Below are 11513 nucleotides of genomic sequence, written 5' to 3' on the forward strand. Positions count from 1 at the left end.
GCAGTATCCCCTAAGACTTGATATGGGCAAGGTTGCCCGTAGCGAGGCTTGGATTTAACCTAAAAAGCCATTTTTGACATATTGCTCGGGCGAGGAATGATCGGCTATCTGAAGCCCTTTCCCAGACAAAGGGGAAGTTGGATGCCACCTTGGCCGAGGTGGAGCAGGTGAAAAGGTTCACCAGGGAGGCGCACAGTAAGTGCTTGTTTGGCATATAAAGTTGTCGCTATGGAGATCTTGAGATGGCCTGACAACATAATCCAATGTAGCAGCGGAAGCCCTAGGTCATCTTGAAAGAAATCTTAAGTAGGCCCGCAAGGATTTGTTGTATACGGAATCACGGCGCCAGGCCAACCAACATGTACTAACCTAAAGAAGGGATGGTACTAATGCACTTAGGGCAGAAAATGCTCGACAAGCCCAAGAGATTGAGAGTTTAAAAGCTCAACTGGTTGTTACCGAGGCAAAGAATCGTCAAACGGATGAGATGAGTTTTGGTAAGTTTTGATTTCGAGCTTTCCTAAGTGTGTCGATTACCTGAGGTAATTAGCAGGCTAACTTATGTTTCTTGGCAGCTTCTCTGTCCGGCCAACCCTTAACGTCCGAGGTCCGGTGCCCGAAGATATGGTGGCTCATATATGCGTGGTGCACGAGAGTGCGCTGAAATCGATGAAGGATGTCTTCAAGGATTTATAGCGTGAGGTGGAGGACGTGCCCGAAGACATGGCCGTCCTAGCCGAACATCTGAAAAGGGCTCGGCGCTGGATCCAGGCTGGGAAGGTGTCCTCCTGCCGGGAAGGGCCGAGGAAGGCCTAGGCCATGGTTAAGACCCAGTATATAGGTGTTGATACGACGTACCTAGCCGAGGTAGGACCTATGGGGCCGGACGGGGAAGAAATACCCAGCAGTCTCGCATACGAGCGTATCATGCCTGCTGCTCAGTTTTCACAGAAGGATTGCACTCTAGACACCTTAATAGATGGGCTAGACCGGGTGTAAATAAATGATTATGTTCGACTCTATGTATCAAAGTACTTTATGTCATAATTCAAATTGCGCATCCAAACTCCGTCAGCCAGCCATTGGCTTCTACTGCCACATCCCTAGTCTAGTAGTGCTCTAGGCTAGCATTTGCATCCATGTCATCATGTTTAAATTCATATGAAACTTGAATTGAGGAAAGTGGAAGCCTCAAAATTTTAAATAAAGGGCAAGAACCCTGAAAATGCATTCAGTGAAGCCAAAATGCCTAAAAATAGTTTTGGTAATTTTGGAAAGAGCTATACATCAATCCAAAATTCTGGAACAATTTTATGGAATATTTTGGGACATTGAATTTAAATCATATTTGTATTTGAATTTGGATCTATATTCTTAATATATAGAATATATATTCAAATAACTTTGAAATATTTTATGTGCATCGGGAACAATCCAGTTAGCAACATAAAAATATTCAAAGGTTTATTGGCAGTGTTTGGATTCTGTTTTGAAATTGAAAACAGTGGCAAAAGACAGAAAAAACAAAACAGTAAGAAAAATAGAAAGGACAGAGAGAGAGAGAGAAGCCCAGCCACTTACCTGGCCTACCTGCCAGCAGCCCAATTACCTGTTCGGCCCAGCCAGCAGAGGCCCAGCCCACTGGCCTCTGCCAATCACCACCAACCTCCCGCCAGGAGGACCAAGGCGTGTGCCTGCGGCGCGCGCGCACATGCATCGCCACCTCCTGCTTGCCGCCGACCGTTCAGAGTTGGCTAAGGACGCCACGCACCCCCAGGCCCCTCTCACTCTCCCCGTTCCTCTCCCCTCCTCTACTCCCCTCTCGCGCGCACCACCGAGCGGAGCTCATCGCCACCGTCGCCGTTCACCATGGCCACTGCCTCCCTCTCGCCTCCCCGACGTGCCTCAGGGATCCGCCTCATCACCTTCGTCCTCCTCGCCGAGTCACGCAACGCCGGGTGCCCTGGAACGCCGCCATCGCCATCGTCATCATCCTCTGCCCCGACGATTGCCGCCCGTCGATTCGTCGTTGCAGAAGCTTCCCCGAGCCGCTGAGCTTCTCCCCCGATCCCTTGTGAGCTTCTACACCTTCCCCTATGCTCGCCCCCTCTGTTTCTCTCTGCTAGCCTCGATCCCCGTCGTGCCCGAGCTCGCCGTCGCCCTGCCGTGTTGCTGACATGGCCACAGCTGTCGCCGTACCCTGTTGAGCCTGCCTTTGTACTCACCATGCTCCCAGGAGCCGAACGCACGCACCAGCTCCTCCCCTAGCGCACCACAACCCCAAACCCGCAACCCACCGTGCCGCCGCCACCAAACCTCGTCGCCGGTCACTTTTCGGCCACCCCGCGGCCTCCCGTCCGGTCCTTTGGATGCGGACGAGCAAGAGCTACTCCCCGGAGCCCTCAGCTCGCCAAACCACCACCCGTAGCTCAAATCCGAGCCGAGCCGCCGTCGTTTGGGTCGCCGCCGGCAAGGCTCCGGCGACTGCCGATGTGGCCATCATTAGGGACTAATCGCGCAACAAATTAACCTCCAGTCGCTGACATTAGGGCCCCACCAGCTAAATAACCATAGGTTATTTTTTATTAGATTTAGTTAAACCAGACGGGACCCACGCGTCAGAGTTGACTTTGCTGACGTGGCGTTTGACCGGTCCCACCTGTCTGCGACCCTAACCAGCCCTTAGTCACTAACAAGCAGGCCCCACATGTCAGGTTTAACCTGGGCGGCGCCTGTTGAACTGCTGAGGTCAGCATGACGTAATGCTGACGCTATAAATTATTTTCTGGATTTAAGTTTATTCAGGGAATTCCAGGAAATGCCCAAAACTTCTAAAAATCATAGAAAATTATCTATAACTCCAAATGAAATAATTTATATATGAAAAATTATCAGAAAAATTCAAGGAATCCATCTGTACCATTTTCATGCATGTTTGAGCAAGTTAACCTCACTGTTTAGGATGAAACATGATTAGGGAAAATTTCATAATAGGTTTGGAGTTGGAATTTGATATAGTTTTGCATTCCACTTCAATTAAAATGACTTTCTGTTGCATTAGTCCAAATCACATCATATTGCCATGTAGTGATCATGCATCATATTGTGCATTGTATTGATTGTGTTCTTTCTCAGTTGTCGGTGTTTGTCCCCTCTCGGTAGACGTGTATCGACGATGTGATCGATGACACCGATGAAGAACTATATTATCTTCAGAAGTGCTAGGCAAGCAAAAAACCCTTGTTCATTCCGATACAATCCCTCTCTCTCGCTCCTGCTCTCTTTTACTGCATTAGGGCAACAACGTTTCAACTGTTACATGTTGCGGTAGCTGAACCCCTTTCCTCTGCATGACCTGTCATTGTCACAGTAAATAGATGAAACCCACTAGCATGAATAGGAGTTGTTTGAGCCCTGATGTGCCTACTCATTCATGTTTGTTTGTCATGCATGCTACTGCTTAGAGTTGAGTCAGGTCTGATTCATCGGGGATGAGTTGGAATGTGGTGAACATGTCCTACTGTTGAGAGCTAAGTGTGTGAACACGATTTGGTAAAGGTAGCGGTGAGAGGCCATGTAGGAGTACATGATGGGTTGTCTCATTGCAGCCGTCCTTAGGAACTGAGTTCTGTGTTTGTGATCCATGAATAGTTACTACCACACATTGGGCTCCGGGCGCTCCAAGCTCTCTCGACTTATTAATCAACCTGATCTTTGTCCAGGAGTTGCAACTAGCTTCTGGTGTTTGTAGGTAGTGTTAGTAGTCTACCAGGTGGCACCCGGTACAGGTGGGCTTGGGACAGACTAGGCACAGTGGCCCGGTGTACCAAGTGGCACCCGGATGGTGGGCTTGGGAACCCTGTACACATCGTTTGGGGTCGTGAGCGACACCCCGGCCGGATCTCCTTGCGGATGGAACCCGAATAGGCGATAAACCTGGACTAGAGACTTGTTGGTTAGTCAGGTCATGGCCGATTCCCTCACCAGGCTTCCGCTTGAAGGTTGCCGAGATACACGACGTGTACATGGTGGTAAGTGGCGAGAGCGTGTGTGAAGAAGTACACCCCTGCAGGGTTATCATTATCTATTCAAATAGCCGGATTCCTCGGATATGGAAACTTGGACCCCTTGCATAGTTCATAGACAAGTGAAAGTGGATACTCTAAAACTCGCAAGATAAGCGTGAGTGCTATGTATGGCGTTCTCGCAGGGAGACGGGAGCGGATCCATAGTGGTGTATTGGTATGGTGAATTTGTGGACTCGTGTGCGCCACCTCAAAAGAGTTACTTGCAGTCGTAGTTTAGGTTAGCCACTGAGTCAAAGCTGGCTTGCTGCAGTTAAACTCCACCACCCCTTTGTTGATACCGATGCATATGTAGTTAGTTCTGATGTAAGTCTTGCTGGGTACATTTGTACTCACGTTTGCTTACTTTATGTTTTGCAGAGACGTTAGTCTCGCTAGTAGTTCCGTGTGGACTTCAACGTTTAGCTTGATACCTCAGCTACGATCTTGTGCCCTCGGCAGAATCTGGTAGATAGTCAGGCTTCTCAGCCTTTTTCATTTATAGATGTCTGTACTCAAACATGTTAAGCTTCCGCATGTGCTTTGATTATATGCTATGATTGTTGGGTCAGGAGACCCATGTTTGTAATATCTCGCTCCTCGGAGCCTAATGAATAAATATTTTGAGTCGTAGAGTTTTGTTGTGATGCCATGTTGTATTTACACATATCGAGCATATTGTGTGTGTGATTGAAATACTTGGTATGTGTGGGATCCGACAACCTAGTTGTTTATCCCTGGTAGCCTCTTTTATGGGGAAATGTAGTCTTATGCTTCCATGAGCCATAGTAGTCCGCTACAGCCCGGTTCATCGGAGTCCTGCTAGCCCAGCACTACTGCTCCGGAACACTTGACTGGCCGGCATGTGATTCACTTCGTTCCTGTGTCTGTCCCTTCGGGGAAATGTCACACGGTGACATCCGGAGTCCTGCCTAGCCTGCTACAGCCCGGGTTCCCGGAGTCCTGTTAGCCCAGTGCTACAGCCTGGATTCGCATGCTGCTGACCGACATGCTCGATATTGATTCATGTATGCTTGTCCCCGTAAGTTGGTGCCACTTTGGGTTCACGACTAGTCATGTCGGCCCGGGTTCTCTGTCATATGGATGCTAGCGACACTATCATATACGTGAGCCAAAAGGCGCAAACGGTCCCGGACCATGGTAAGGCCCGTGGGAATACCGTGCGTGAGGCCGTAAAGTGATATGAGGTGTTACCGGCTAGATCGTCCGAATGCGGGTTACCTCGGGGGTAAAGCCCCGAGTCAGGGTTTGAAAGACCCCCTCCACTTTACTCCTATGGCATGGCCGACCGATTCGAACATTTAAGAGTGCTAAGCCTTCGGCTTTGTCCGTCAGAGGTACTACACCGGCTGACCCGGAAGTAACAATCACAGCGGTGCTCTCTTTGTCCGTTAGCCGAATGATTGAGAATGTAACGGGTAAGCACACGAGCAGGGCAACTCGGTTGGCAAAAATCTTAAGTTCAATCGATGCATATTTTGGCTTGAAAGACAATGTTAACTATCTTTTCGATTGCTGTGTCGTTCGTTGGAAGGTCCCTTCAAATTTGAATGTTCAGTGGTTATCGGCGTCCTTAATTAATTAATTACTCCGCGTAATAACAATTTCCTGGCAATTAAAGAATAGTCATAAATAAAATCAATTTAAACGGCTTTTCTGGATGGGTCGGAGGGAATCCAGAACCCTAGAGCCGTGTACAGCTCCTCCCCCTCTCTGCATAAGGCGGTTTGCCTAATTATACGTTTCCTTCCACTATAAGTGCGCGACACCTCCCGGCCGGCCCAGCTCACATCCGCCTCTCTCTCTCTCTCCTCGCACCGCGTCCCCTCCCTCTCCTGTCGCGTGCGCTCGGCCAGCAAAAAGGTAACCATCCGCTTTCCCCTCCCCGATTAAATCCGCGTGCTAGCTTCCTCCAAGATTTGGGGATCTTTAGGCGTCTCGTCGCGAGCTCTCGATCGCTCCGCGCTCCCGCGGTTAGTGATTCCGGAGGCCGGCGGATCTCGCAGCTGTAATAGCGGGGACTTGGGGGGATTTTGGTGCCCGGATTTGATGCGATTGGTTGTCGATTTCGTGTTCGTGGCTGCTGAGGAGTCGGGGTGGATGAGGCGATCTGTGTCGGTTTAGTTTTCGGCTGGTCAGGCTTTGGGGGGAATTTCTTATCTTGGTGATTAAAAAGATTGGGGAATTATTTTTTACGGATCGATGGTTATTCTCGCGATCTGCTCTGCTAGAACTCCGTATATAGCTTAAATTGACGCGATTCGTTCGCGTATGGGAGAACTTGGTCTCGTAGAGTCGGGGAAATGGTTAGATTCGTTGATTTGTCGCACTATGCGCATCTCGGATTCCTGTAATCCTCGGACAGTTTCGTCTCTGTTCATCTGTTTCCTGGGAGGTCTGTAGATCTGTTGAACTGCTTCGTTTTGGTCCATGAAGTTACTAGGTCTCGGCTAGGCGCGGCTAGGCGTGAGGGTACCTGATTTGCTTCGGTCCTGCATATATCGCTTTCACTTGTTATTTGTTTCTCAACATTTAATCATCATTTATTGAATGGCATGTGATGGATGTTGTGATTTTGTGCAGCTTCCACATAAAGGCCAACAAGAGAAACCATAATCTGTTGGGTGCCAGTCAAACCTCAACAACAAAGTTTCATGTCTGATCTCGACGTTACTCTGCCATCTGCCTTCGGTATGCTTCCACTACATCCATGTCTGTTGCTTCTCATGAAATAAATGCTAAATTGAACATTCTGTAGTTTGATGTATATAATTTGTCACTTTGAGCTTCTCAAAGCTTCACTGTAGTAAAAAAATTTGGAAATTTGTGTGTAGTCACCTGATCATCCTATCCTAAACAAGGGTTTGGTGTTCAATTGCTCATCGTGACCTTGTATGTACATGAGCTCTGCCTACATCTTCTCTGACATGGTTTCTTCCTTTGTAGATCCTTTTGCTGAGGCAAATGCTGAGGATGCTGGTGCAGGCCCGGGCGCAAAAGATTATGTGCATGTGCGCATCCAGCAGCGCAACGGCAGGAAGAGTCTGACCACTGTCCAGGGCCTGAAGAAGGAGTTCAGCTACAACAAGATCCTCAAGGATCTCAAGAAGGAATTCTGCTGCAATGGCACAGTAGTCCAGGATCCAGAGCTAGGCCAGGTACGATCTCAGATACTTTAACTTACTTCCATCTAGTTCTCAATTCTCTCCCGGTGTTGGTATACTGACTAGATAATTCATCTTCTGCAGGTCATTCAGCTTCAGGGTGATCAGCGTAAGAATGTTGCTACTTTCCTAGTCCAGGTATCTTCGACATCCAACAAGATGAACACCATTCATCATTCTGTTAATGTTTCTGTGCATAATCACTTGTCCCCTTTCTCCTCTGCTAGGCTGGAATTGCGAAGAAGGAGCTCATCAAGATCCACGGCTTCTAAGCTGAAGCCGCCTCCGATAAATGCCCGAACCGCCAGCCGGTTCTACTCTATATTGAAGACTTAAGGCATCTATATTGCCGCCCGCTTGTTGAACCGGTTTCTTGCTTGATGCAAGTTGTGTTGTCACCTGGTTATTATGCTGCTGCTGTACCAGCATATCAGTATGGTTTGTCTAAAGATGTTGCCGACTAAATAAAAATCCGTATCGTTTGGCTATGACTCTCATTTTGGTCCCAACTTTCGTTTCCTTCCGTTGTCGTGATTGTGGATGCTTGTTTGGTTGTTCGTCTGATGAGCCTAATGTGCTGCACGCTGGTCGCTGATGTGTGGTCCGTGTCGTCTTGGCGGACCCGTAGTCGGCAGAAGCATCCGGCACGAACCAAATCTGTAGCTCGTCAGACAAGGACGAGTCGTCTGACACCACACCGCTTAGGCCTTCCACTATGTGGGCTAAAAGAGGTGTCAAAACCAGTTTTCCCTCATTTGGCACCGATGCCTTCCATAGCCTAGCCGGTGCCATAAAAATATTCCAGGGAACCGGAGCAAGTGGCTGCTCCGGTGCCCACTTCAAGCACTACAATAAAATATATTAAAGTATAACTGCCATCTCTAGAGAAGCATTCCTACCCAAACCACCACCGAGCAACATCATTCAATCCATACCAAACAGCATTCAAGTTACAGCAAACCAGAGCACCCAAATTTTCAGATGACCGTTGCACTGCAATAGAAAAATCTGTCCGTTTGGAGAATATGTCTATAAAATATACAGAACAAGCTCGTAGAAGCACAAGAAGATCTTGGAAAAACTCTCCCCCAAAACATGAAGCACTCATCTTCAAGCATGATGAACTCCTCCTTCCCACCTTCAGATGCACAGAGCCCAAATAACCTACAAAATCCACAGAGCCCAGTTAGTTTGCAGTACAATTCTAGTTTCCATCCCCATTTCTAGTTTCCATCCCCATCATCCACATATGAATTATCTACCCACACAATATATTCCCAGTTTCCAGCATCAACACCCACACCATGCAAATTTATATGCTCAAGGAGGTTACCAGCAAGTTCCATCCATACCTCCAGGCTACCATGGTGTTGCTTCCCAAGGTAACATGGGGCAGTACCCTCCAGGAGCATTTGGAGCAGGCTCAAGTAGCAGTCCAGCTTCTCCTGCTGATGCATACCTTTTCTTGGATCTGCTAGAGGCACTAGTTCAAGAGGAGATGAGAACAGTCCAGTTGGATTTAGTTCTCCCATGTCACCTGCATATCAAGTGGATGAAGATCCGACTGTCAATAATCAAGATGGCAGTGATAGTAGTCCTGATGAGATTCAGAAAAAAGGAAAAGGCAAGAACTGGAGTAAGCGTGAGGATGAACTTCTCATAGCAGCTTGGGTGCACAATTCATGTGATCCGATTGATGGAAACTCCAAAAGGGCAGAGACCTATTGGAAGGAAGTCGCAGCAGAGTACAACAAATATGCAACGAAAGAGCAGAAGAAAACAGTTGGGCAATGCAAGAACCACTGGACCAAGACCACAAAGAAGGTTACAAAGTTCAATGGTATCTACAATGTTGAAAAAAGTACATGGCCTAGTGGGAGCGATGACAAGCAACTTATGGAGAGGGTACGTGCCAAATACATGAGTGTTGCCAAGACAAAAAGACCCTTTCCATATGAGCACTGGTGGGAGTACGTGAGGAAAGAGGCTAAATGGAGAAGGTCTTATTCAGTTGAAGAGATGAACAAAAGAAACAAGTTGAATGCATCAGGAGCTTATAGTTCTCCAACCCAGGCAATAGATGAGGAAGGTGAACTTCAACGGCCCCCGAGACGCAACACTTCAAAAGACGCAAAAGATAAACAGAAGTCATCAAGCAAGTCTAAATGCTCTGGAAGCTTGACAAGTGAGAGTGTGGACAAATTTAATGAGATTCAACTAAGAAAATCAATTGCTGCAGAGAAAATGGCCGACGCCACCCTTATTCAAGCACAAGCCACAAAAGTTCAAGCAGAAGCTGAGAAAGAAAGAGTTGAAACTGAGAAGGAGAAGATAAAGGTGGACAAACTGAGCAAATACCTTGATCTTCTTCACAAAGATACTTCAGCTTATGATGATGCCCAAAAGAAAAGACATGAACAAGTTCACTTTGAAGTCAATCACAATAAGTATAACTTGGGATACTACCTAGTAGATGGCATTTATCCGGAATGGGCGACATTTGTGAAATCATCTATAAGTTCTACATGAATTCATCTTACTAATTTCTACCCCTTTCTACTTTAGTTTTCCAGTCGAGCATCTTCTTTGTAATTGTGTAATTTAGTTTACAAATTGTGGAATGAGAACATTTTATTATTATTTCTTGCTGCTAAATTTTATTATTTCTTGCTGCTAAATGCAATGTTGAACACTACCTTCAATTTTTAAGAACAGGAAACTAGCATCACTGACATTATTAACTAGTACTACACTACATGCAAGTATAGCACGTCCTAATAGACAGAGCTTCATAGGCCGAACATTACAATGTCTTAACTGAATCCAGTAAAACATTTTTGTTTGCTTCATAGGCTGAACATCACGCATCCTCACCTATGCTGCTTCGAGACCAGTAGAGGCAGCGCAGTAGTAGAAAGTAGTAGATGCAGCGCAGTAGCCGCCCATCCAGCAGTCCGGGCAGCGCTAGCCACAACATACTGCTGGCCCGCCTCCGCCTCCTGCTTCCTCCTCCTCGTCCATGGAGCTCGTCCCCCGCCGCACATCACCTCCACTAGCCGCGGCGCCTCGGAGAACCTCAACAGATTCCTCCTCTCGCGCCTCCGCTCTGCCCGGACCTTGGGCCGACGAACACCTTGCCTAGAGTAGGAGATGCGTGTCGATTTGGCCTAGATCTACGCCGGATCGAGACGAGTAGGTGACGATGGAGATGGATCTGGTCGGAGGAGAAAGGGGATTTTTTCTGGACAGAGGCGGACGAGAGGAACTCGCGTGAAGGATTGAGGAGAGGTTGGCTTGCTCAATTTCTTTATGGACGTGTGGGTCCCGCTTTCCTATGGGCTGCAAACGCACATTGTGAGGCCGGTGCCAATTTTTTTTGTAAGGGCATCGATGCCCAGTCTGCTATATTTTAGTGCACCGGGCACATAGTGGAAGGCCTTAGGGGACGCTTATCTCAAGGCGTGAGGTCGACACTGTAGTTAACCATGTGAAGTCACGGAGGGCAGCGATCTGCGCCGGCGCACCGGCGCAACGGTTCGGCCGGTCGAGCCCGAGCCGTCCGATGCGATTAGCGCGAACCGTTAGATCTGCGCGCGAGTGTGTACCGAGCCAACCGTTGCAGCAAAAAAACACATTTTGTTGCAACCGTTGTACAAACAACCACAACGAGAAAAACAGGGGAGCTGGATCCCCCGCGTCTGCCCGTCCCCGATCCACGGCGGCAGCGGCCGGATCCGCCTGTTTTAAGTTCTCCACGGCTGAATCACGTCGAGGAGGGGCTTCCCCATCTATCAAGCGGCCTTGGAATTGCTTCAACCATGTCTTACATCTGTAATGACCTCCTTGCCTCCATGGATTTGGGCTCGAGCTCCACTGCCGTTCATGGCCGAAGTCCCCTGAGGCGGCAAGGCCCTGGTGGTAGTGGACCGGTGCTGCAACGGTACTACAACCCTGGTGTGGTCTTTCAAGATGCAGCACGGCATGGCCGGGATGAAATTGATTTGGTATGATTTCCCAATTGCAACCCTAGATCCTTTTGTTCACAAAAAAATGTTGCAACATTTGATTTCAATTGATGAGCATGAGATTAAAAAGAGATGTTCTCAACGTACTTGTGTTTGATTTTTGTGTAATGTTTCTGATATGTTGTCAATTAATGGTAGCATCTTCCTGCTGTCTGCTAGTAAAATGTTACAAGTATGTGTTGCACTTGCTACGTGCTACTTGCTGGATGTTACATGCTACATCCTAAAATGCTGCATGC

General features: G+C 47.9%; 2 protein-coding genes across 4 annotated transcripts; one reads left to right on the forward strand and one right to left on the reverse strand.

The window, feature by feature from the left end:
• Positions 1-5769: 5769 nt before the first annotated feature.
• Positions 5770-7737, forward strand: LOC123061213 (protein translation factor SUI1 homolog). 2 transcript variants are annotated; one of them, XM_044484200.1, is made up of 5 exons: positions 5770-5948; positions 6669-6776; positions 7032-7243; positions 7334-7387; positions 7477-7737. In XM_044484200.1, exons 2-5 carry the CDS (start codon positions 6740-6742, stop codon positions 7519-7521), a joined length of 348 nt encoding a protein of 115 aa, XP_044340135.1. In that variant the 5' UTR covers positions 5770-5948; positions 6669-6739; the 3' UTR covers positions 7522-7737. The 2 variants fall into 2 exon arrangements, with proteins under 2 accessions (XP_044340135.1, XP_044340138.1); XM_044484203.1 differs by having other exon boundaries at positions 5907-6058.
• Positions 7738-8093: 356 nt separating this feature from the next.
• Positions 8094-10515, reverse strand: LOC123061206 (uncharacterized). Of its 2 annotated transcripts, none has more exons than XM_044484189.1 (3): positions 10124-10515; positions 8602-8786; positions 8094-8413 (listed from the first exon to the last, which is right to left on the reverse strand). In XM_044484189.1, the coding sequence occupies exons 1-3, from the start codon at positions 10224-10226 to the stop codon at positions 8390-8392; spliced, it is 312 nt and encodes a 103-aa protein (XP_044340124.1). In that variant the 5' UTR covers positions 10227-10515; the 3' UTR covers positions 8094-8389. The 2 variants fall into 2 exon arrangements, with proteins under 2 accessions (XP_044340124.1, XP_044340114.1); XM_044484179.1 differs by having other exon boundaries at positions 8583-8786.
• Between the last annotated feature and the right edge of the window lie 998 nt (positions 10516-11513).

Source organism: Triticum aestivum, chromosome 1A (assembly GCF_018294505.1).
Source record: "Triticum aestivum cultivar Chinese Spring chromosome 1A, IWGSC CS RefSeq v2.1, whole genome shotgun sequence".
NCBI lineage: Eukaryota > Viridiplantae > Streptophyta > Magnoliopsida > Poales > Poaceae > Triticum > Triticum aestivum.

What these genes read in the sequence shown, in the direction of transcription:
- LOC123061213 (XM_044484200.1), top strand. Translation starts at nt 6,740, where the DNA reads ATGTCTGATCTCGACGTTACTCTGCCATCTGCCTTCG. An exon ending in TACTCTGCCATCTGCCTTCG is followed by an intron (nt 6,777 to 7,031) that starts GTATGCTTCCAC and finishes CTTCCTTTGTAG; the next exon opens with ATCCTTTTGCTGAGGCAAAT. An exon ending in TTGCTACTTTCCTAGTCCAG is followed by an intron (nt 7,388 to 7,476) that starts GTATCTTCGACA and finishes CTCCTCTGCTAG; the next exon opens with GCTGGAATTGCGAAGAAGGA.
- LOC123061206 (XM_044484179.1), bottom strand. Translation starts at nt 10,226, where the DNA reads ATGTTGTGGCTAGCGCTGCCCGGACTGCTGGATGGGCGGCTACTGCGC. An exon ending in CTGGTCTCGAAGCAGCATAG is followed by an intron (nt 8,787 to 10,123) that starts GTGAGGATGCGT and finishes CTTGATATGCAG; the next exon opens with GTGACATGGGAGAACTAAAT. An exon ending in GGTATGGATGGAACTTGCTG is followed by an intron (nt 8,414 to 8,582) that starts GTAACCTCCTTG and finishes TGGATTTTGTAG; the next exon opens with GTTATTTGGGCTCTGTGCAT.